Raw genomic sequence first — 27508 nt, forward strand, 5'->3', positions numbered from 1 at the left:
ACTGACATTTTGACAACTGACCTTCTTGCATATTAATTTTCTGTCATAACAGGGAAGCAAATACATTGTTCCTCCAACACCACACAAACATGCCATACTGACAAACAGGCATGTTCATTAATTTCAGCAAGAATTATTAATTCATTCTGATGGCCTCATCAGTCAAGGATATAATTCTCTTCAGCCAAATGGTTTAATATCTCGCTTAGGGGAAAAAATCTTCCATGATGATGAAGGGGTGGTGTGCAACTGCAAAGCCAAAACCATATTTTCACAAAATGATAGCACTGAGGGTTTTTTTCCCAAAGTGATTCACTGTGAATTTTTTAACAGCATGGATCACAATCTATATTTCAAAATGGCCTAAACACAAAAAAAAATATTGGAAGAAGGACAAGCTACAATGTATATCATTCATTATTGGTAGCTGGTAATTTTTGTCTTCAGGCCAACAGGCAATGCTCAATGGCGAAATTTATAGGACATAGATATATTTACTGCCAGATTAAAACTGTATTCTCATTTCCCAAGCCATCAAAAAATAGGAGAAGGTGATATATGTGACCCGCTACAACAAAAAGGTCCTAAAGTCGCGCACGGTCGAAGCCGTGAAAATCGAGTTTGAAGTCAGAGCATTAAAATTGGTCAAAACTTACGATTTTCTGATTTTGATATATTATTGGAGTCTAACATATCTTCTATCATCTGTCGAAATTTTGAAGCAAAATGATCAAAGGAAAGACCAAAAAATAGCGTTTTTCTGAGCCATGTTTTTTGGCGTTTCAACGAAGCAGAAACTGGGTCGAAAATTTGGATTGAGCGCCACAGATAGGTTCCGCCCCTAACAACGACCAGAGTGATCTCATTGGTCAGTTTGCTGCTTGCTGCTAACCGAAGCGTGAAGCTCGCACACTGCCCAGTCGACTGGTGCGTGCGGGCGGGGTGCGCTATGCTCAGCCGCTTCTCACATCCTGGTCACTGATTGGTTGGTGAGGAGACCGCCAGCGCTGATGTGCTTGAATGAACTCTTCGGGGGTTGCTAGGGCTTACCGTCTATTGTCCAGACGTGAAAACTGACTTGCGTGTCCCTTGATCGCGATTGTTGAAAGGAAAACTTTTAGGGCGCTTTTCTCGAAACAGTGATTTTCCAGACGTCTGGACATGCTCTCTTTTAAACATCGATATCTCCGCAGCCGATTATTTGTATAAAATGTGTTATATATCAATTTAAAGCAGAAAGATTAGGGGATTATATCACGCAATTTTCAAATAATCGACCACGCCCGACTTTAGGATCATTTTGTTGTAGCGGGTCACATATGAATAGAGAGACACCTACAACAGATACATCAAGAGTGTAAGAAAATAAGTTAAGAGAGAGAGAGAGAGAAAGGAGGGAGGACAAGGAGATATTATACAGACAAAAAGAGACAAAGAAAGAGAAAAAGAAACGGATGGCTATAAGTATTATGTGTTTATTTATGTGTAAGCAAGGGACAGGTAAAGATACACTGACAGAAACATGTGAACAACCCCTTTAGATGAAAATGAACTTCAGGTGTTTTCATGTGCAGCTGGTAGGTTGTTCTGGGCATATTCAGCAAAGCTTTCCATGACAGCTAAATTGTTGGTGCTTGAGGTTACACCTGCTACAAGCACAATGCGGGTTCATCTGCAATTGTGCTTAAAAAGGGGTGGATGGTAGTCTACAGTTTATTTGAATATTTTCTCCTATTTTTGCCATTTTCAGCCTGATTCTATGGGGCTTGGTGACTATAAGGTTCACAAGGCCGACTCATACTTAATACATTTAACATCTCCAGCTGATCATAGCAGGGGAGCAAAAAGGTATCAACATAATGCTTGCAGGGTTCTACCTTACTCTTTTGGATTTACCACGTTACCACAAACCAGGAAGCAGCCATCTGGGATCTGATAACTTTTGTTCTAAAGCAAGTCACAACATGCCAATATTGTCAGTGTAGCATTGAATTTAGAAATTTCATGTTTCAGTCCAACAGAGACAACAAAATGACCCAGCACTTGGAGTAATTCAATCAAATTAAAAGGACAGAAATAAATTTCATATGGCAATCAATCATAGCAGATATTGAAAGAAAGGAAATCTCATGTACACTGTAGGTGACAAAGTTCATTTTGAATCTTGCTATATTCACAGCCAGTTCTTACACCCACATGAATGTCAGCAGTTGTGATAGTATTGGTATAACCTACAAGAGAACATATTTTTCATTAGGTTTTGTTCATCAAGACAGTCCGGTTGGCTGGATTATGAAATTTTTAAAAATACATCTAATCTTTCCTCCAATTTCAATTCACGAAGAATTAACATCATACATACTTCAATAATTCACTCTCCATCATGCATTTTCTCTGTCTATTTTGGGCACTCCTGTCGATGAAACCCAATCTCTTAGGAAGTCTGAGCAGAGAAAAGTTTCAAGTGGCTGGGACGGGGAATGGTAAGGAACTGGCAGAACAAATCTACCTTCATTACCAGCCGCACTGACAGACAGCCGTAAGATGAGAACATTGAGAGTACAGTCACCCCCTACAGAGATGGGACCATTTTCAACATCATTGGCAGGCTTTGGACCTGGCTAATGTTATGGAGTTGGCAACTAGCATTCCAGAGAGCAGAGCCAGCGAGATTAACATCAGAGACTAATTTTGGGAGACAGTGGAATTTTGCTCTGATACCCGACATGGTATACAGTCAGTGGGGATTAAAAGAAGATTGCTGTGGATTAAGAGATATCTTTTTTGAAACAAGAATGAACATTGAATTGTGGAAATTCTGTACTGCACCAGAAACCGCTGACAAATGTGTATTGATTTACAAGAGATACTATCCTGATAGAAATGAATGACTAGATCTTGTCTGATCGCCACCAGGTCCCCCCCCCCCCCCTCCACCAAGATAATGACATTGCATCTGTCACTATGCAGTGCTCAGCATTTTTTATCTCTTCATACTGTGTTCTGGCAAATCCTGACCTGTCTAAATAAAAAAATAAAAAAAAGCCATGGTAGTGGGCTCAAAAGCAAACCGAACAGTACCGTGCATCACCATGCCAAATTGAGAGCATTTCAGCACTCTGTGGACATATAGCGTATAACTCATGAGTTATGTTTGAATTGAAGTTAAGAGGGGTCACACGCTGTGTAGCGATGGGGTCAGGCACCTGGTCACTGGTGTCCTTAATGTTAATCAACTCTTTGTACTATGACGTAGTGTGTGCTATGCGCATATTATGGCATGGTATGCTTTTGGACCACTTAGCGTTCAAGCCCTCTCTGGCATGGCGTGATACGGTACGCTTTGGGAGCACATCCGGAAGTGGTCCACTTTTGGCACGGTTTGGTACAATATGGTACATTTTGGGAGCATTTGAGCGCTTCTCTGGCACGGGTACAAGTACGTTATGGCATGCCTTTAGGAAAGCACTCATAAAACACACCCAGAGTCTTACCTGCTTTTCATACATGAAGATGTTGGAATGGAAACACAACCAGTTCTCTGACACAAAGAGTCTTCCCTGGAGAAGAATGTCTTTGACTAAGGCACAGGAATACGCTGTAGAGGAAATCATAAAACAGACATAAATTCAGAGTCAAGTAAGATTATTAGCTACATGATTAGAAAACTTCAATGGTGTGATGGATGTAGTTGTATAATATGACATTAACAATAGTTTATATATCTTTCATATAAGTTTGATGCTAATGGTATATATGCATGGTGCTCAAATTAGATGAAAGAAAGTACAAAGATACTTTTAATAAGTGTAATGTTTTTAACTCATATATTTGTCAGCTAACCACGATGAAGTATGATTTAAAGTATCAAGAAATCTTGTCAAAAAAATCAGAGTCTGAAAAAGAGGTCTAATAATAACTTTGAACGTAAAATACATTTAGCCAGCTCAACTTTAATAGGACTGTGCACACAGGCAAAATCGGAGAATTGGGATTGCATTTTAAAAAAAAAAAAATCACCTTCAGCACCCATCCACAAAATGGCAAAACTCTTCCTAGTAAAGCAAGAATGAAGACATGATGGGATAGAAAATGGCAATCATGCACTCATGATTCATTCAAAGCCATGATGCTTAACACATTCTTCTTCTCACCTCATACATCACAAGCCTTTTGCAATTCAAATGCTTGCCACAAAAACTTATGATGCAATCACAATTATGACGCCCACAACTAACATGTGAAAATACTGAAATGTCTCTTGCATTTCAAAAATTCTGAAGTTAAGCATCACCTACTTGTGAATTCACAGCACTGAGGCCGGGGCCCCAGTTCATACATCACCCTTTATGGATAGCATGCTTTATTAATTGCCGTTTCCAACGCAACACCTAGGCAATGGCTTATCCTCACTTAAAATTTCAGTTGATCTAAAGATGCCTGCAGTAAGTGTCTCTACAATACTTGCATTTCCCTCCATGAAACGAGGTCAGATATTTACTCTCATTTCAAGCCAAACTAATGCCTGTTAACTCTTTATGTGCCACGTTCGCACGTCCAACTCAGTCGACAGCGTGCCAACTTCGCATATTCTGCTCAACACACAAAGCCGCTTCCTAAACCGATTGATAAATCGCTAATCCCGTGGTACAATGAAAGCGTTTCTCGTGCTTTTGTTCCTCTCACATACGGTTTGTATTCTATGTGGTGATTAACTATCAAGCGGTGTTTCTAACTAGACTTGCGTGTACATTCTAAGTTTCTGTTACGGTTTTATGTGCAAAAGTCATGCCTTTAAAGTAATGTAGCGACTAGTCATTCAAAAGAAAAACTGAAAATAGATTTGTCATACAATTTATATCGAAGCAAAGTTTGGCATTCCTCTTTAACTTTGCTCACTACTGTGTCCACCTTAACAGAAATTTGTAGAAGTTATACAAATTGAAAAATACCGAATTCTTTCTGAAAGCATGACTACCTTCGTGTCTCAGAATAACGTGGCACACAGGGGGTTTCCACCATGGCACATAAAGAGTTCATGAAAACCCGTAGTTTCAAAAATCAACAACGGATAGAACACTGCAGCCTGGTAAGAGTTACTGATAGTTTGTAGTTGTTGTTTTTTCTCTCCCTCTCCCTCCTCAATTTCCATAATATTTCTTTAACAGGTGACACAGCAGAGACCATACATTCTGGCTCTATAAATGAAAAGAAGACAGACTATTTTTACGTCGATCTCTCTCCTCAAACAGCCGAGACATTGCTTCATGAGCTCTCCTCGATGAAAGTGATTAACATTCTTCAAATCTTAAATTTGCAGATGAAACTTTGGCAATGGCAGACTGGCAGAAATTAATTCAGATTATTTCATCTCTCTCACACTAAACCCAAGCTGTCGGTGTGAGAAGAAGACAAAACAGCATCTCTTATCACTCCACCCGAGAAGACGATTTATCGGTGTCTGAACTCTCATTCTCAGTTTACAAGTTGGCCGTCATTTTGCGGATTATTTCTGATATTTACAGTCCGTCTTTGTGGGGCTTACAGAAACAAATTGATCAAATACCTCCACATGACCTTTCGAGTATAATGACTTGTGCTATTTGGATGGCTGAAGTCATTCGTGTGATAGCTACAGATGGGTCTTTTCTGAGCTGCGAGGCAATTTTCATCAGTAGGAGATAATGGCAATGCTCACTTTTCAACTATGGGGTGAAATGAATCAATAACCATGGTTCCCATGGCAACAAAGAATGGGCCGCCTTTAGGTCACTCGGTGATCAAAGAGGCACGCTACATTTGTTCAGAATGCAAATTGACAGGTTAAATATGCAAGTCTGGAGAATCTGTGCATACAACCTGCATCAAATGAATGCAGGAGGGTTCCATTCTGTTTCGATGTTGATGTTGTTGTTGTTGTCTATAGAATAAAATTTATAATTGTCTGTAGAATAAAGGTTATATATTGTCAAAAGAAGATGCTGTTGAGAGTTTATGTACAATGTATTGTCAAAACTTTGCTGTGTCTTTAAATAGCCACATGTCGTGTCTTTAAATAGCCACATGTCGTGTCTTTAAATAGCACTTGTAATGAGGTCTCATCTCAAAAATTCCAATGATGGATAATTACAACTGCGTTCATTTGGAAATCGTGACTATGGGATCTGAATGTGATTCCAAAACCTGTTTGTTTGCTCTTTGAAGAATAAAACTGACAGGAAAAAAAATCAATATGATAGATGAATTTATCTGAACAAATAAACAAGGCATTGAGGTGAGTTGTCATCCTTTTTACAACCATCTCATGAAATGTGTATGTTGGAGAGATTAACCACCACAACGTCCATCATCTGGTCTGGATTTCTTTTTTTAATATGGAAACAAAATCAAATTTGTGGCCATGCATTACAAATAAAAAATTAATGCAAAAACACTGATGGTTCTTTTGGAATATTTGGATTTTACTTCAAAACTCATCAGCCTTATATAGCACAATACAAAGAGTACACTGAAGGTGACCTACTTTTGACAGCCAAAACAAGGGAGAATAATCGGGCACACTCCAGAAACAGAATGCACCCTAATTTCCTTTGCTCATAACACAGCTGCAAGTAATCATACAGTCCTGGCTAAAACACTTGTCCGAAGTTGCCTCTGACACGCAATGTGACAATATACCTGCCGCCGTTGTCGCTAACGATGCAAATTTTGATAAAAAGTACCCTGCACAACTGGCTCTTGTTCATATCCGTCAACAACTGTTCAAGTGTTTGATGACATTTCCTACAGGCCAATTTCCATATCAAACATCAGGTATTAATTCACTCTTTTTACCAACAAAAAAAAGAAAAGCACTTACTGCTGCCTTTTAGCTTACAGTGTATGCATTTATTCATTAACAAACCTGATCTACTTTCTTTTCTTTCTTTTTTTTTTATTCAGGTCCAATATCGCTCCGAGACAGACAGCTTGAAATGGGTTTCAGAGTAACTGGTGCAATCTGGGCCAAAATTGATGCCAGAAACTGATGATTTGGTTGGTACAGTATTATAACTTGGGAAATAACATTTTGTTACATGGAAGCTAGCTGATTAAAATAAAACAAAACAAAAACAAAACAAAACCACATAAACAAAAGCATTGTAATTATAATTGTTTGTACTATTGACTCGGTACATTTCGTTCACCAGCACCTTACTAGAAATTACTCTGATCTCTCTCTAGCTCTCTCTCTCTCACACACACACATATCATATAAAATTTTACATAAAATATAGTATGTATGTTTGTGGGAGACAGAGAAAGATAAACAAACTGCTGCATCCCATCTGATATATTGGGATAGTTCCATTTATTCTTTTTTTTTCCCTGAAATATGTAAAAACTAGCTCTAACACAAAAAAAGGTAAAAAAAAAACAAAGAAAAAACAAGATGACAGAGTAAATACTTACAATTTATGACAGGTTCTGTGTCGGGAACACAGGGGAACAACTTGTGGAATTGTTTGTTGCGGCTATCATGGCCCATCTGTAGAGAAATGAGGCAAGAAGTATTGGTAAAAAAAACGCCTTTAAACATCACTCGGCTGGAATTCACTATTCCCTTCAGAGCACATTGAGCGGCTCTTTGGGACTGTCTATACACAACTCCTGCCGGTAACTGATCTGATACATCAAGTCATCAGTATGAGTGGAAATGGATTGGTCAAAGCATGCTGAATAGTAAATGGATGTAACATTCAGTGAGTAGAAATGAGCCATTGGTTTCATCGCATTATGACACTGAATGGACCGCATCCTCTCCGTAGCTGTCTAAGCACGGATACATCAACTCTCAAAACACCATGGCACTGACACGAGCCTATCTCTATCCACTAAATAGGAACTGGGTGCATGTCTGTGTCACGTGTCCATCACTACATTCATCTGTCTCTCTGTGCCAAACTCACTGATCATTCCATCCATCCATCCATTCATCAATCTATCCACACATTCATTAATCAATCTATTAATCTATCTCTTTATCTATCCAGCTATCCATCCGTCCATCCATCCATCCATCCATCCATCCATCCACCCATTCATCCATCTATATCCATCTATCTCTCTATCTATTCACCCATATCTATCTATCTATCCATCTGTCTGTCTATCCATCCACCCATCCATCCATCCATCCATCTATATCCATCTTTCTCTCTATCTATTCACCCACATCTATCTATCTATCCATCTGTCTGTCTATCCATCCACCCATCCATCCATCCATAAATCCATCTATCTATCCAGACCTATCCAGCCATCTATCTATCAGTCTATCTATCTATCTATCCAGACCTATCCAGCCATCTACCTATCAGTCTATCTATCTATCTATCCAGACCTATCCAGCCATCTATCTATCAGTCTATCTATCTATCTATCCATCCATCCATTAATCTATTCATCTATCTATCCACCAATCCATGTACGGCTGTATCTATCTATCTATTGCTATATCTATTAATCCATTACTCTACTCATCCATTCATCTATCTGTCTATCCATCCATCCATCCATCCATCCATCCATTCCCTATCTTTTCTGTCCATCTCTCTGCAGTACGCTTAGCCATATTTGCATTTATCCATTAATCCACTTTTAAACATACTATGATTTATTTGGAACACTGCTAGTTCTCAAAGAATATGAAAAAGAACTATATCACATTGCATCTGGTCTGCTTGACTGCACACCATTCACATTTCTCAAGGTCTCCATGGCGACTTCATACCCCAGAATATGAGCCCCGATGATGACAGTATAAACATTTCGATTCCAATTCTACATACACAGATAATAACAAAAAGGAATCTACAGTTTCTCGATGCTGTGGACTTGACAATTCTGCTTCGTCATCTTTGAGGTGTCATCTTCAGCTCTCCACACAGTCAAGCCCAGGATCTCTCTGACACCCAAAGCTTTTCAGCAAATAGACATCGAGGCTGCCATTAATTTTCTCTCACTGTTTTTATCACTGGATGCTCTTCTCTGTTTGCGGATGAGATTTACTCGCGTCATCCCACATTGATCTGTTAGATTGATCTGGTTTTTGTTGTCCGGTGGAAGCACAAATATTTTTAATTAGCTTCCATAAGCACTTCTACCCTTCACTCCAAAACACATCAGATCAGTATCTTGGGAACTATTTGCTCATTTCCTCTCCCAATGATCATTTTCTCCTTCTTTTTTTTTCTTCTTTTTTTTTTTGGGGGGGGGGGGAGCTAGATTGTGATACTGAAATACTGCTAACTACTAGAGTATCACTGCAAGTATTAGTGTCTGAAATCTAAGCTAGCTTGTTATACAACAGCACTTGCAAAGATACAAGAATGGCAAGCTAGTTTTATCAGCCACAAAGGCTGTTGATTACAGACTTTAATACACATTGATTCTCATGGCAAATGACAGTTGAACTTGCAAATGATTGACAAATTTCCCTGCATTGATATTTGAATAAGCATCAATTATTTTAGACAGAAGTCACCATGATAAAAATTCATACGCGTACATAATCGGGTTGGACTCGAACTAACGATCTTAATAGACACATGCATAAAGTACAGCCATGCACAGACACACACACACACGCACACAAACAGTCAACTGACCTCACTATATGATGCAGTATTTGGTACCCCACTGCACCAACTGAAAATTCACCATTTTCCTGAATTATCTTTTTTTTTCAGTGCTCTACCCTAGATCCACAAAAATCAAAACAAATCTGGTGAAGGTATTTCTTTTGCACTTTATGGAAGGAAATTCAACTGTGATAGTAATCTTAAAGCAATAAAAATAACACTAATTTTTTTTCCCTTTCTCTGATTACTGTACTGAATAAATGGTATTATGCTAAAAGCCCTGCCACAAGAGTAGCAGTATAGGCAGTGCATGCACCATGCAGCTTAGCAGCAGCACTCAACAGCAACATCAGTACCACAGCAGTATGCAACATCTGTCCAACACCTGTCCACGTACATAGCTGGTGGATTTAATACAATGGTCTCTATCTGAATGACTGGCTGAAATTACAATAACACTTTCTGAAAAGATCAAACAATTATCATTATTGTAATTACATACATTACACAACATATAACAGGAATGAATTGTGATTGGGATCGCTACCATTAATCACTGCAATTTGGCTGCTATGACAGCAGTGGACAACTGTACATTTTAACCCCTTCCTTACTGAATTCCGAAATCCCCATAGACTTAATACACAAGCCACCAGGTTCCCGTATGGAACGGGTTAAGAAAAGGAGGTGGTCTGAGAACACGGTAACCAGGGGTACATCAGTAACCCGGGTTATTAGTATGCCGAATCATGGGTGTATTGCGTGCATGTACAATGTTAACTCTTTATGTACCACGTTCACATCCCCAACTCAGTCGACAGCGGGCCAAGTTGACACATTCTGCTCAAATGCACAAACCTAGCCAAACTGAGTGATAAATTATCAAATGCCAGAGTACAATAAAAGCGTTTCTCCCGATTCTGTTCCTATCACATGTAGACACTTGTAGCTTCCATTTTATGTGGTGATTGAATATCAAGCGGAGTTCCCTACTTAAGAGTGAATTCTAAGATTCTGTCACTGTTTTGGGGGAAAAATTCATGCCTCTTCAATAATTGACTACTGGACGATTGAAAGAAAAATAATTACAGATTTATCATATAATTTACATAAAAGCAAAGCTTTTTCTCTACAACTTCGCTCAAATTAAATATCCACAGTAACAGGAATCATAAAAGTTACATAGATTTGAAAAAGAGAATGTTTTCCCATTGAAGCATGGCTACGTTGGTGTCTCAGAATAATGTGGCACACAGGGGTTTCCACCATGGCACATAAAGAGTTAAATGTCTTTTGAGATCATGGCGGTGGTGAGAGGGTTAAACAGGAAGAAGTCATCTTACCTCCAGCTTGGAGACGGCATCAGTGAAAGCCTTGGACACCGAGTTACCGAACGACTTGGATCTGGGTAGCAAACAAACACAAGATAAGAAAAAAAAAAACACAATGTACGGCAAGTCTTTGATAAAGTGATGAATACTCTAACTACACGTAGGCAATGGTATCAATGTTTGTCTCAGACCACAGACTGAAAACATCATTTCTCAGAATCTACGTTGGAGGAAACGGAAAACACTTCGCTGCAAAAATAATTTCAGTTTTCATATTAGTAGAAGCTCATCTGTATTAGAAATATCTTGTATTGAGATCAAAAGTTAAACAACAAAGTCAATTTCAGTTTTCATTGCATATTATTAAACATAGAAACAAAAACAAAAAAAGGTGCAGATCAGGGATTTTCATCGGCAAAATATGGCAAGGTCATTTATGATGCTCATGAAACTCACCCCTTTTGCAAGCTACCATTTCCTGATCGTTATGTCAACAAAACCACCATTCAGATTCATAACTGAAAATTACCCATACCCATTTTTTTATTTGAAACTGGATGCATTTGAAGTCATAGATATAAAGCTGATTCCACTTATGGATATGCTCTATGCCCACAGGAATGCATAATTTTCTTTAAAACATTGAATTACAATCACCAATGCTCAACTGGGAAAACTCAGGAGCAAGACCAGTGTCCAAATAAAGTGACTGTCCTCAATAATAATAAAAAAAATAAAACAAAAAAATAAGAAATTTATTCATCTACATACTCTGGTACCCAAATACACACACAAACACATCAAACCCAAAACTTGTACACCCACAAATATCACTGACAATCCCAGACTATGTATGTACTCATATATGCATTCATCAAAGACATGTATGTGTTTATATCAAATCTGTAAAAATGGCAAACTTTGCTTCAATTAATGTATACAATCATCCAGGCCATCTCTAGACAAAAGGATTACACAGTATCCGTTGTATACTCAATTCCGTCAGTTGCTAGTGACAATGTACATGACGCAATAAATTTCAAAATGCATCATATTTCTTTGATTTGCCAACTCTGTTTAATTATAACGTACAGCCACTGTCCTACCGTCTGAGCACAAGATATTATTTTCAAGACAGGTTGAACAGTAGAGGTACAGAACTTTAGTAGTTGTGCCAATGAGCTTGGTTGTGTATGATGCATTATACGGCACTACATTCTGGGCTACTGGCCAATGGGCAAGCAGGCACATCTCTGAGCAAGCACAATTTGATTATTGAAATTAAACTATTCTTTGGCTCAGAGTGGCCCAGGTAAGATTTTGACTACTAACTGAAGAAGAGTTTTCATATGCAATGACACTTTTGATCACTGAAAGATATTCAAAAATGCTTTCATGTTCTAAACTTATCAATGTTAAATGCCATGTGACTGCATAATGCACATTTTTCTTCTAAAATTTTACACCATGAAGTACCAGTTTGCATCATACTGTGCGCTTTAAATGCAATTTTCTCATTAACTTGGGCCACTAATATGTTGGGATTACCAGTGGGTCTGAAAATGTTGCAAACTTCACTGACCCACATGGGTAAATCATTTCTAACAGCTAAAAAAGAGGCTGGCGATAAAGCTTATTCAGTCAGCCATACCTAAATACAGGGTATCTCCGCAGGGTGCCACATCTCACCAAGAGAGGGCGAAAAGAAACTGCAACCCTGGGGCCGTGGCGGGGCAGGACTCCATGACTTTCAGAACCTCTCCTGCTACTAACGAACATCTATGTACAACACTTGAATAGTCCTCCAGGCTACTCCACAAATGCTGCCTCTCCAAAACAAGCTGACTGCACCAGCACACACACTACGGGGCATCCCCCTCAATTCCTGCTAATTTCACTCCAGCAGTTCCACAACTAAGCTCAAATATGCAGGAGGGAGGAGAGGGCAAAAATGATCCACAACACTCCCTTAACACAGCCGCTCCATCAATGCTGTGAAGGTAGCATTGTCAGCCAGGGTATCACAATAGAATGTTGCATACAAATTAATCTTCGCTGGTTTCTGACAGCCCATAAATGCTGATGAAAATATACATAATGATGAGGAGTTCTCTTCCGCATGCTAAATATACGCATGACTGCCGCACGAATTCCTGGTACAGTTCTGTACCACGCATCATCCCCCCAGTGCAATATTGGCACAGTAAATAGAAGCAAGAGAGATGACTGAGCGGAACTGAGTAAACATAGTGCCAGTATTGACATGTGCCTGTATTTTGACAACCATCGCCATTCTATACGCTATCATACCAGTCTTACTGCTCGTGGAAGTAACAAACTCCCATCCACCCCCACCCCCTTTGTGGACAATTGAATATAACGGTAATATTTTTTTGTTCACTTATCAAAGCAAGATTGCTGATCTACAAGAGGCACCAAAAGGAAATACAATTGGGTTCTTTTAATTAGCACTTCTACACTGACCCCATTTCTACCAGTCTGTTCAATTCTAGCAGCTAGTGCTGGATAGATTCATTACATCATCAAGTACCATGTATCTAAATTGTTAAATGCATCAATCTTCTTTATGCTACAAAGCTCTTTATAATTGTGACATGTCTTCTCCAGTGGGTTCAGTTATGCAAACAGGTAGTATGTATCAGACATGGGTTCTGACTTCATACAAGGTTCGGTTTTGGAGGTGAAATTTCCCTTCCTAACCAAAACTAGTATGAGTACGAACCCTCCTGTGGAATAGTTTGGGATGGTCTATGTTTCATCCATTCAAAAGGGATTTAATAGAGATATGTTTGGTTTATGGTGATCCCTGTATACTTTCTTGGCATGGTGAAATTGATCACTTTACCTCACACTCAGAATCACAGAGTGCCACGCCCCAAGGGGTGGAGCGCACATGTGTCAGGAGTCTGCTTCATTATACTTTGTGTATGCCATCCCAAAACCATGGGTTACAGCATGTATCATGTGGAGATTTCTTTGAACTGCATTGAATCTTGTATATCATCAGAACTGCAGATTATGGGTATAACCAAGCCCACAGCCCAGCTCAAGCTTGAGATGAAATACACCTACCTTCAGATCGACCTTCCTTCAGATCCACCAAGTCAATCCCCAAGCAAAATCAATGTGAACATACTTCTATGCTTTGTTAAAGACAATAAGAACTACCTTATGGTAAGCTTTTAGTCTTTCTAAATGATGAAATGCCACAAACACTAACAGGAAAACAGGTTTCTGAGCATGAGCAAACTGTTCAGTACACCCAAACTTGCACACACTGTAGCTCTATTAGAATCATAAGTCCCTTTTCCTCCTTGACAAATAAATACCTTGTCTACATAGTCACAGCTGATCTTCTTCCCATTCTGTGTTCCCATCATGATAACTCGGTTCTCTGAAACTCCAGGAAGACATTATAAAGACATGATGTTTGTACATTCATTGTGCTCATTGGCACTCCACTTCAAGAGCACGTTGACCAACAAGTGTAAGCTGCCAGCTGCTTACATGCACGCAAGCCTTGCGATGTTGCTTTGTGACCCTAGTCTAGGGTAAGGAGCATCTGTGTACCATGCCGATCCATCTCTTATGTAATCCTGAATCCACCCTGGACAACCACAGTGACTCTGCACTCTCATTGTGACACCCCCCCCCCCCCCCCCCCCAGCTCTGTTAGTCTCAAGTTCTAGACCTTGTTGTGCAATATTGCAGCATGGGTTCCCAAAGGCATGCTGTGATTATGGGAGAAAAAAAAAACTGTGGAATGCAGCCTGCCTATGGCACAAAATGACAACAAGAAGGAATTAGGATGTGAAATTATGTGTTTTGTTTTCTTTTTGTTTTTTGTTATGGTATGAGAAGAAGTAAACAGTAAAACAGTTTTTCTGACAATTGTGCTGTCATATCACAGTACAAACTGATCAACATCCATGGATAAATGACATTTTCTTCCCTACTAATTTTGTGACCTAAAAGAATTGAAATGGTAAGCACAAGAAGAGAAAAAAGAGAAAATTGGGAGCAAAATACTGTCATAGGTGCTTGCATAATCCCTAAAATATTGGTCATAGAATTGACAAGTTTTAGGTCTTAATCTCTTCAACAACAAAAAATGGAACAGTTGTTTCATCAAATAGTGTTTACTCATTTGGCATTCTTCAAGTTTTTGCTAAACATTTTTTTTTTTTTGCTTTTTAGATATTGTTGTCCTGAGTACGTACATGTTGATAAATATCCGAGTAAGATTTTTCCCAAATATCCTTCTTTGAACAAATTTTCAAAAGAGAAACACTCAAAATTGGTCAATCTGTGTACAAATATGCCAATAAAGCAGATAAAAATCATTGTCACAGGAGCAGTGCAGATATTCAGTGACATTTACAAAGAATGTCATGATACATGCTTTACTGACATTCAAGAATTTGCAACTTGGCACTTTGTCTGATATGGCTCCAATCAGTGGTAGGTGATTTCACCAAATATCAAGATTGGGTAGGTCCTTCCTAGGTTCCATGACATTTGTTCCTTTGACAACTGCTCCCATGGAATATCTGCACGCTTAGCCAAACAGAAAACCTACCCACAAATATAACCCTAACCCTAATCCTAATCCCTCACATCAAACTAAACCTAAAACCCTATAACCACCCTAACCCTAACCCTAAGTCCTTGAAGAAAATAACACTAAGAGCAATTGTCGCAGGAGCACATGTCATGTCACCCCTTTTTAGGACCATACTAACATCCAAGAAAGAATACATGGTATATGTGACCCTGCATCACAAACCAACAAAAAGTCGCCAGACATGGATTTTTAGTTATGAGGAGATTCTGAAAGAGCAGACTCTAAGCTTTAAAATGATGTATAACTAACTTTGTAATTCAAATGGACTCTCCTATAACAAAACCTATCTAAATATCGGAAAGAAAGAACACACTCTGGAAAGTGTGAACTGAGAAAACACGCTCTGAAGTACAGGGTCTATTCAAGTGCTTAATCTCTACCAAGCCATGCTAGCTTGGGATGAATGGAACAAAAAACAAGATGTTGACCATCGGAGCAATAACAATGAAGGATTATCAGATTAAACTGAAATTAAGCATGCTTCATCAACACATTCTGTAGATGATAAATGTCAACTTTCAATGCAGTAGCATTATTCTTTCTAAAGTTATTGGAGTTGACAGTAAAGAGTATGGACTGGGATTTTAAGAAATGAAACAAGAGCTCTAAACACCTAATCACACTATTCCACCAAAAAGTGTTCAAGAAAATCTGCTGAAAACACAAGTTCCCGTTTGTTTTATGACATTAAACTTCAACATACTGTAGAAGAAGACTTGCTCTTTCAGAAAATATGAAAAACTAAAAATTGGTTAGGTTGACCCATTTCACCTAATTTCAGTCCTCATACACAATCACTGCATGCAATTTTTTGTTTGTTTTGTGATGCACGGTCACATATCATACACCATACACAGTGAAACCACTCACCACTATTAAAAGAAATGGTCTACCACCGTGGAAACTTTCAAAGAATGTATGCATTACATACACATTGCTGGTTTATTTAGCATCAACTTTCAATAGGCCATTTGGCACAAGTTCTCTGTAAATCCAAAATATGACATGTTTTTGTAATGTGACTCTCTTAAGATACGGAAAACTTCTGACATGTTTTCCCGAAAGGTAAGTTACACTGAATATGATATCATACAGAGAATGCACAGCTTATGAGCAGGCCAAAGTAAACAGCTATAACACTTGTCATCACATTATTATGTACCTTTAAAAGGATTGACACAAAAAGGGTGTATTGAGCTTTGAATCATGGATATTTTCCTTTATATTCCACATGCTAAGAATCTTGCTATAGGATTGGTCAAGAGCTGATCAGGTGATAAAACGTAGTTTTGCCCATCACATCACCTGAGAAGAAAAGTTCGTTACACTCTATGATGACAGTCATTTTGTTTCGCTGATCTCTTAGTCCACACAGTCCTAACGCGTGATATAACTTACAATTTTGAGTATGCGCGAAATAAAAGTGTGTTGCACTGTGGTCTGTCATTTGACCTGGGTCAAGTGATAGACCACAGTGCAACGCACTTTTATTTCGGTGCCACGCGCGGGGCGTGGAGTAAATGCATTGTTTTGTCATCTACGCGCATACGTCTAAAGTAAACTACGTAGCCTAAGCCCTGAGGATACTCTAAGACAACTAAAACGGTTTCAGATGTGAAATAAAAAGGGAATATCTAGGACCCTAGATGTGGAATATAAAGCAAACTAGAGATTGTAATTTGTCATCACTGACAAATTAAGGTGATCCGATCTTTTTTTTAATCAATGATTCGAGTCCTGATACTGCAAAGTCTCAGCTACAACATATTAAAATCTGAGAGAAATTCACCGAAGCATAAGTAAGATAGTGCTCGATAAAGAGAGTCATGTCAATTTTCACATCTAAAAAATTCCCTCCCATAGAGATAACACGTCATAGCAAAGATAGAAAAAGAAGTACATATGACCTTTGACCCCACTTTGCACAGACAAGATGGCATCTGAGCAAAAAGTGGTTATTTTATGAAATGATCCCTGTAACATGGTCTTTACGTGTGCAAAATATGGGAAAGATAGGACATGTATTCACCAAGATACAGGATGAAACATCTATGACCTTTGACCCTAATTTACATACCCAAGATGGCGTCTGATCAAGTAATTGTAATTTTATGAAATAATTTTCGTGACATGAACTAAACATGTGCAAAATATGAAGTTGATAGGGGCTGTTTTTCTTGAGTTATTGCAAAGAAAGTTGCAAAAAGAAAGAAATATTTCAATACATCGAAGATAAACTTTAATTTCAACCAAGTTTTTTCACGTAATCCCGACAACATATGAAAAAACGAAGGGCACACTCACGATAGCTCTACATCTCAGCTACAACATATTAAAATCTTAGAGAAATTCACCGAAGCATAAGTGAGCTAGTGCTCGATAAAGATAGTCATGTCAATTTTCATTTCCATAAAAATTGCACTCCCATAGAGATTACACGTAAACTGGTCAAATTTGACAAGGTTACCTTCAATCCATTTTTTCGAGGTGATGTCGTCATCAAATCAAAATTGTTCAATTACATTTATGAAAGAGCATTTCATAAGCTACAACATATTGAAATTTGGGTGAAAATTGGCAAAGGATTAGTGAGATACGCTCGAGTGAACTTGAAATTTGATGACGTCATTTTGAAAATTTACTTTTTTTACTTTATTAAGAAATTTGATATCTTTTAATCATTTTATCAGCATAGCCAGCCCATGAAATGACATGTACAACTCATCACCTTTCAGAATATGTAAAGAAAATGGGGGGTCACCGTCCATCCTGACGAGTAAAATCCGATTTAAAATTGGCGGTTTTTTGGCATAGTTGCACTGTGTATCCCCATTGACGCACGCGCGGAATTTTGAATTTGACGGGCCCGTATGACGTCATATTGAGTCGGATCGACTTGAAACTTGGTAGAAATATTCCTTGAAATTTCGGACATCCGATCCGTGTGAAAAAATTGAAAATTTCTATTTCATATTAGCTGTGCGTGCGTATATGTGAGCGCGCGTACGCGTCCGTCCAATTTTTTCAATTTTTCAAAAAATGCTCCAAATGGTCTGAAACGTGTGCAAAAAAAATTTGAGCTGGATTTGAGCATACAAATATTTCAACGCGCGCGTACGCGCGCGTTTTGAGATAAAAATGAATTTTGAGAATATGAGTAGAATGCGCTTGACTTGAAATATATGTGACGTAAATTTCATTGAAATATTCCATTCCATTAATGAGATATGCATGAAAATGTGTTTTCATATAATGACGTCATAGTGACGTCACGGTCGACTGATCACTATGATTTTACTTGCGCTGTCGTCTTTGCGACATGATACATATATGGTATAAGTCTGACATTGAGAGGCAATGCACTTTCTGAGCTAACCTCTGCACAACTTTTGAGGAGAAATAAAGAAGAAGAAGAAAAACAAAGAATCCGTACAGATACAGAAGGTGATCCGAGAGGATACTCGGATCACCTAATAATCAACTTTTAGTTTCAGGCAATGAGACAAACTATCACTTCCTCGGCGATCTGAATGTGTACGCTATCTTTCCTCAGCTGCGCTTCCGAAAGATAGCTACATCCAGATTGCCTCAGAAGTGATAGTTTGTCCCATCACTTTCACCAACATTGATTATTTGCTTACTATCAGTGTACCTCATGTTTCAGTAATATAATAGATTTTGTTGTGGTTACTATATTATGTCTTCCTTATCCTCATATCCTCATATTTTCAACAGCCTTTTACTGCATACAATGTATGTTGGTCGGTCCAGCAAACTGCTTGTGATTTTAACAGCATTCACCATCGCTGTTCTACTCTGACATCACAAATTGCTGTAGTCTTCCTATCCAACAATAGCAGTACCAAAACTTTAAAAATTAAGACCTTCTAACAGACTGTTGGATTTTCCTCAAACTTTACTGCTTCAATAACATTTCTGCATTCATTCAATCCAAGCACATATGCATGTACATACATATACTGGGTTTCACTCCCTTTCAAGTGTGACACGTACATTTGTGTGTTCATGGACCTGTGACTACATTGCATTTGTGTGTCAAAGGCTGCATTTATTATCTTTCCCGTGTTTGAAACGCGTTTCAATATATACCCACTATCAAAACACATTCACAAAGGCCTTTCGGATTGCGTTTCTCGAGTTGGTGCATTTATCATCACTATCATTAGTTGAGAGGGAGGCCTTGTCACTGCTCAGCTCCACTGCGCAGTTTGACCTGAGGAATGAAGATGTGTACGTAAAGCAGTGGTTGGCTTGGGCAGGTCCGGGCTATAAATGCACTTCAACTACAACTTTGCATTCATCATTTCCACAGAAACACATTTCTGGCTCAAATGTGTTTGCGGTCATATTTTTTTTTCTGTATTCTAACCCCATAATCAAATCAGCTTCGCATTTATTAACAACCCAAATCTTCCTGAAAATTGTTTGGGAACCTTAATTCTATGCCAACAGTGAGTTGATAAACGTACCCAAGAATCATGCATATAAGAGCAGTGAATCACTATAGGTCTAAGATTTGCCTTCTGAAGTACTTTGAGTATAAATAATATTTTTAAAATGCCAAATATTTCATGCCTACAATACTATGCAAATTGGGAGATTGTAAACCAATGTCACCAGTGGTTGAATTCATGATCAAATATCACACTGACTGAGCAACACATAAAGCAGTATCATTCCTCTTCAGGAAAAAAAAATGTGATTTGTAACCTTAAAGACAAAATAAAGAGCATTTTTGTCACAGGAGGCAATATTTTCTCACTGTCTGATTTTGCTGAGATTTGATTTCACGTGCAGCTCTGTAAAAGAAATATTTTGCTTAAAATAATGCAAGTAAAAAAATTCAAAGAAAATGAAACTACAGCTACTCTCTGGCAGGACTCAGTCATTTTGTCAAAGATCAATTGCACAATAAATATTCTCAACATTGACAACTTTTCTTTTAAAGACACAACTGAGCTGCAATAAATTAGTAACAGTCACACTCATTTTACTGTACCAATGTGTGACAAGAGTTCGTAGAGCAACCTGCTTGCATTGTGTGTACGTGTGCCAACAAAACTCATACTCAGGTCAGTCATTCATGTATACCGGCTGGTTATGTAACAAAACAAAGAAAAAGAGATGAGAAAAGGCAGTGATACATCAATAATTCACGTCCCACTCTCAGCTTTCTGCTCTGGTGTCTATTCATACACACAGGGTTGATTACAAAACCAAGGTGTCAGATAATGACAGTACAACCACACTTTAACTACAAAGCAATGCACAATATAAACTTTGTAATATAAAAGTTTTATACAATGGGTCACAAAGGGCAAATCAATTTCTAAAATTAGAATATTGACTACTGGCTTTACTCTCATTCTGTTTTGCCTATTAAAGTCATAATATTGGATTGATCTACATGTATCTAATCCCAAAATATTTGACACTCTCAGTCAGATATCAGCAAAGCCTATGATTTGAGCCAGTATCCTGATACTGAACACACACACACACACACACACACACACACACACACACACACACACACACACACACACACACACAAAATCCAGCCAGACGATAATTTGTATTTATTTGCATTCATATCCTTTATGTGATGGCATCTATGTGAAAACAGCACTGTATATCATGATCCATGTATGACAAGCTCCATTTTATTTCTCTGTACAAATATTTTTTTTCTCAATTTGTTTTGAAATAAGCTGGACCAAATCAAATGCAATGAAGAGAATCAAATGACATGAAGATAAAGCAACTACATGTGTGTACTACACTATACAGGGTTCCCCTATGGGTCAAAGTACTATTTCCCTCTTTTTTATGAAAATGGACTCTTCGCACTCATCTTTTTGCACATCTCATCATAGCGGTCAGTAGAAACATGAAAAAAGCGATGAAACAATGATACACACTGCTCGCAATTTTGTCAATGAACCACTAATCCTAGAGATGAAACAAATACTGTATACGCCATATATTTGGCGAGTCTAAATTTTTGCAAATCGGGACTTCCCGACGATTTCGCGAGTGGTTAAATTCGCGATCATGGAGTACTGAACTGAACGGAGAAATGTACGTCACATTCATATCGAGATCAGAGTCAATTTTTTTCTTGTGTCTTTAATTTCGTGAATAGCACCTGACTCGCGAAATATTCGGCGTATACAGTAGTGGTGCTGAAGAATGTGAACTCTACACAAAGATGCAAGATATATGCATAAATCTGCATACCTGGTACACCTGTTGCAGCTGCACTGATATCAATAGTCAAAAGGAAATGTAGCTTGCTCTCATTTCGTTAGATATCTTCAATAGCAATGTACACGGATTCCCACTGTGACTGGCATTAGGTCTATTCTTGTTGGTGAGCATCCATGCAGTGTAAAATCAGTGACTTTTCTAGCCACTTTGTGAATGACGTGTGACACATTGTGGCAGCCGGGCGCCTTTGAATGTTTCTACGGATAAATGACGCCATATAAATGCTGTTTCATCATCATCAGAAACAATCGCAGCCTGAAACTTTTGTGAATTGGAGCTAACAACCTTTTTTTGTGGCATGAAACTTTCGGAAATTGTTGACGATAGAAAAATTATGAGTATATTACATGTAATGGGTTGCATAGACAAAGACTTTTGTATGTACTATTTTACTTTTGTATATCTTGGCTCCTTTTGAATTTCGCATAGGTTTATGGATGTGAAAAATTTCTGGTTTAACAGTATGATGATTTGATGCATTAGTTTTATTGCTGCAACACCATCTCCAATATCTGACAGGGAAGCATGTCAGAACCAGGGAGGTAGAAGCCTGTCAGAACTATGGTTAATGTTTCACTAAAATGACCGTCCCCAAACTTCCTTGCAGTATGGACTTTGACATGTTACTAGCACCGTGAAGACGCCACACTGGTGTACAAACTTGCTGACTCACGCGAGTTGCGTCACAGACTCAAGTATCTCATGACATTGATGATGACATTGAGAATCGTGGGATTAACAATGACATGAATTAATGGGATACAAATCTCGAGATGTGCATCAAAATCAAAGTCTCAGGATTTTTGCCTGTGTGGACATAAAAATTCCACTGAATAGCGTGATCAGCATTGCAATCCAAAGCCCAAGAAATCTCGCTATCATTTCAAACCTATTGCAATGATTTGAGAAATAGTACAATAACTAATGCACACCATGATGTGTGTGAAACACTACTGGAGCAAAAAATCTTCAGAGTTTTATTCCGTCATTCAAAACACACAAGACTGAATAGCGCACAAACACGAGGTCAGTTGGGTCACCATTTCAGAAGATTTCAGGCATGCACAGTTTGGTCGAAAAATTTTGACGATTGGCAATTAGCAGGATATTTTTGTCAATCTGAATGGGTGCAAAATATCTTGAGATCTTCGGATTGAGTTTTGTCTGAGTGAATGCCACCATTAAAACCAAGCCAGAGACAGATACTTGACAGACGGGGTGATTGAAAGGGATACTCTACAAAGTGACTTCTTTGAACACATATCATTTTGCTTTAGACTTTAGACAAACAAAATAGATCATAAAACCTGGCATGGACCAGTCAGACAGACCCCTCAGTCTCCAGTGATCAGTCAATCTGAATAACTACCATGAAGACATACACTATGGATTTCTGCTTCACTTGTCAAACATATTATGACTACATACCAGCCACTGTCTTTATCACGTAAATATGCTCACTAATGACTGAAAGCATACTCTTCTTTAACCCATTAGTCACTGGAACACCAAAAACTGCCTGTCCATTCTATGCTTTACCATTTTCTTATTTTCATATAGATAGATATAAGTATGCAATTTGGAATTACCTATATGACATAATATTCTCTTGTTAAAGTCTTAGGCTTTCAAATGAACATAACTTATAATGGACAAAAATAAACAAACTATATAATAGAGAAAAGTAAACATGCAGTGAGCAATTTCATAATATCTAGAATGTTGTCGGAATGAGAGCAATATTGCTGTACTTTCCAGTGAACCATAGGCCGTTCATGTACAGACAGGCGCGCCGGAAGCAGTTTTGGATTGGGGGGGCAAACATTGGAGGGGGCTCAAGATTAGACCATGCATATGTTACACAATATACACATACACACACAAACACACACACACACACGCACACACATCTATTATACGTATACATATATATGCATACATATATATATATTTATATATATATATGTAAAGTGGCGTACGGTGGGTCGAAACATGGGGGGAACCATAAAGTAATTCTGACGGTCTGTATGCTTGTGCATGTGTGCGTGAGCAATAATGGGACTACAATACATTACGGAATGTGATACATTCAACAACGCAGTCAGTGAGGAACATTGTAAGTTTTCCTTACATGGATTATGGAATGACGGTGTGAAACGATCGACAAATTATATACTGTCAGCAACATAAGGTGAATGGCATATAACAATAAAATGCGAGCGAGCGAAGCGAGCGAGCTTGAAAATTTTGATATTCTACAGTTCCAAAACTGGAGTTTTAATTGTAGCTACATATTTCGCTTTGAAATAAATGGGGGCGCATCGGGCGCAACTGCTGGCAATTATTGGCAGCAACATTAGGAGAATGGCATAACGATTCAATCCGAGCAAGCTTGAGAATTTTGACATTTTACAGTCCAAAAACTCCCGTTTGTAGCTTATCTTTCGCTTTGGAAATTAAGGGGGGGGGCATCGGACGCAACTGCTGGCAATTACTGGCAGCAACATTAGGAGAATGGCATAACGATTCAATGCGAGCGAGCAAAGCGAGCGAGCTTGAGAATTTTGACATTTTACAGTCCCAAAACTCCCGTTTGTAGCTATATCTTTCGCTTTGGAAATTAAGGGGGGGCATCGGACGCAACTGCTGGCAATTACTGGCAGCAACATTAGGAGAGTGGCATAACGATTCAATGCGAGCAAGCGAAGCGAGCGAGCTTGAAAATTTTAACATTACACAGTCCCCAAACTCCCGTTTCATATTTATCTTTCGCTTTGGAAATTAAGGGGTGGGGGCATCGGGCGCAACTACTGGCAATTACTGTAAGCAACATTAGGAGAATGGCATAACGATTCAATGCGAGCGAGCGAAGCGAGCTTGAAAATTTTGACATTCTAGAGTCCAACAACTGCCGTCGTAGCTATGTTTTTCGCTTTAGAAATTAAGGGGGAGGCGCACCGGGTTTAACTGCTGGATGCGAGCGAGCGAAGCGAGCGAGCTTGAAAATTTTGACATTTTACAGTCCAAAAGCTGCCGTTTGTAGCCATATTTTTTCCCTTTTATTCATATATATATATATATATATATATACATATTTTTTTTAATTTTCTTTGTTTATTCATTTATTTTTATTATCATTATTATTATTTTTGGGGGGGGGGCTTTTTGGGGGGGCAAAAATGCGTTTTGCCCCCCCACTTTTTGGATTGGGGGGGGGCGGCCGCCCCCCCCCCCCCCCCCCCCCCCCCCCCCCCCCTGCCCCCCCACTTCCGGCGCCTATGTGTACAGAATCTTCAGTGGTTAAAGGGTTAAGTTCATGGATGTCATGATCATGCAGAACATGGGAATTTGCATACGGAAACTGAGAGGGACTATGCTTCCTTTTCTTTTTTTTTTTGTATAGAAAATGTTCATCTGCATACTGCAACAACAATAACAAATGATTTGAGTCAACATAATAATTATTCATCAAAAAGGAAGTGTAATCTGATCATTTTTACAAGAATATTTGAAGGAATTTTTCTTTCATTCTGATTAAGAAGCATTGAAACTAGATCATCTCTGCTTGATTTGTGCTAAAATCAATAACTAAACCATTCCTGGACCACTTCAGATGAAGAGTTTAATGTTTTCTTTGAATGAAGCAAGTATTGGTTGCTGCCACAAAAGAAACGGTTTTCTTTACATCTCTATTTAGTAGTATTAATACGAGGAAAACACACTATTCACCACAGCCCCTAAAGCCCAGCAAGTATATTCACTCACACACACTGATTAGAAGAATCTTTCGTTGTATTCCCCAAGATAAATCATCTCCCCCTGTATAGTATAAATAAATTGACACTAAATCATTATATTTCCTTGAAAGGTGCATTTCATTCAAGACTCTGCTATACAGGCTGGAAAATATGTTCCGCATGTCTACAAATGAAGCAGGGTTTGGCATCTAATAGGGAAAACAAATGAGGTTTTTATAAGTGACATGGGACTACAATACATACATATTATGTGACCATCCAAATGATGCTATTAAGGTAGAGTGAACGACAGTCAAGGGGTTAATGTGAATATAGATTTATTTATTTCCTGTGATTACGTTTGAATGATGCATAACAAATTATGACTTGTACCCTATATTTCACTAATCTAAATGTACTGGCTTCCTTTGGTGGTATATCCTACAAATTTGTAAGAACAGAGAAGAGTTATCATTTTAAATAACAAACTATATGCACAAAACTCATCTTGACAAGTGAACATGTTAACATATATGCCATTCTTTCAAGAGATTTGGAATAGAGCTCTGTAAAATCTTCATCAATGGTAAAGTTGAATAATCTTGATACACTGTTAGTAGTTATGGCTACTTCCTGTATGGGCATGTTTGTACTTTACAGCTTCCTCTTTATAGCACCGTTTTTGTGCCTGTTTACAATGCTCTCTACTAGTTCAATGCCACTGAAAACTGACAGGATTCCTCCACACAGGTGAAAGTGAATCCAACAAAAGTGATGTCTGCATCATGTTACAGTGCTCTGTTGTGAAGCAGCGCAACAATTTTGTCAGAGGAAAAAATATGTGGAATCTCCCTAATTATGCATAGATGCACTGTGTCAAGTGAGTACAGTTTCCAAAGCACAATACCACCAAAACAGCAGCATACACAGTAGAAGAGACTTCTGTTCCTTAAATACAAGTTCAAGGTCGACAAATCATTTAGTACCCCATCCCATAACCTATGCTCTACAATCAATATGCTTAAGACAACAACGGAAATACATTTAAATCTTAGTTCAAGTTTGAGAATTAACTTTTTTTTAAATCAGTCAGACCTGGACAGGATTCAGTTTCTTCACTGATGTCATTTCTATTTGAAAGCTGATAGTCTGGAACAAGTGGGCTAAAGCACTTGATAAACTCTGGTAGGCAGACCCACCACCCTTCATACGGATACATCAAGAATTGAATATTCAGTTTGCTAGCCTTTACCAGACAGAGATAACAATAATTGATGGGATTAGTGTGCAAATGGAGTAATGAAAATACTTGCTTTTTAGAGAAAAGCCTTTTCCGAAACCTCATGGTGTGCAAGACATCCCTATCACTGGGATCAAGCTTGCTCTTGGTGTACACTCAATGACCTCCTTAACCTGTGTGCCCAGGTAATCCCTCATCCATCAAATTTGCCAAGCTTTTTTTTTCCTATTAAAACATGCAATGACTGTCCCTTCTCCCTCCTTGACCTTGTTTGATGTAAGAGAGTTCATTCAGGCATAACATCACCTCATTTCCACAAGAAGACCATAGAGACAGGATAGGGGTTTAAGGGATTAGATTATCTCAGCCTATTCAATGACATTTCACAGATACCTGTGCCAACAGGTAAAGACAGAATGCTCCTTCAGCGGCCAGGATATGTATCAATTGGTGACTGATGTAAAGTAAGGGCAGTGGAGTATTTAAACTGGGTAGATAGTTTGATTTAGTTTTATTCTCTCTTTCCCTTCTTTCTTTTCTTTTCTTTTTTCATAAGAGCCAACTCCAATTGCAAAAGAGCTCAACTTCACAAGAGGCCATTGGTATTTTGGGGTAGGGTGAAAGATCATGGATAAACTGCC

General features: G+C 38.4%; 1 protein-coding gene across 1 annotated transcript in view; it reads right to left on the reverse strand.

Moving 5' to 3' along the window:
* LOC139739393 (uncharacterized) overlaps window positions 1–27508 on the reverse strand; it is a 103414-nt gene that overhangs the window by 19846 nt on the left and 56060 nt on the right. Inside the window, exons 4-6 of the mRNA XM_071650013.1 lie at window positions 10967–11027; window positions 7453–7528; window positions 3495–3598 (exon numbers count right to left, since the gene is read on the reverse strand). Coding sequence (XP_071506114.1) covers window positions 3495–3598; window positions 7453–7528; window positions 10967–11027 — 241 coding nt within the window. The remainder of the gene's footprint in view (window positions 1–3494; window positions 3599–7452; window positions 7529–10966; window positions 11028–27508) is intronic.

The sequence above is a fragment of the Diadema antillarum genome, unplaced genomic scaffold (assembly GCF_040938485.1).
Source record: "Diadema antillarum isolate AM-2024a unplaced genomic scaffold, OU_Dant_1.0 seq00000798_RagTag, whole genome shotgun sequence".
Lineage (NCBI taxonomy): Eukaryota > Metazoa > Echinodermata > Echinoidea > Diadematoida > Diadematidae > Diadema > Diadema antillarum.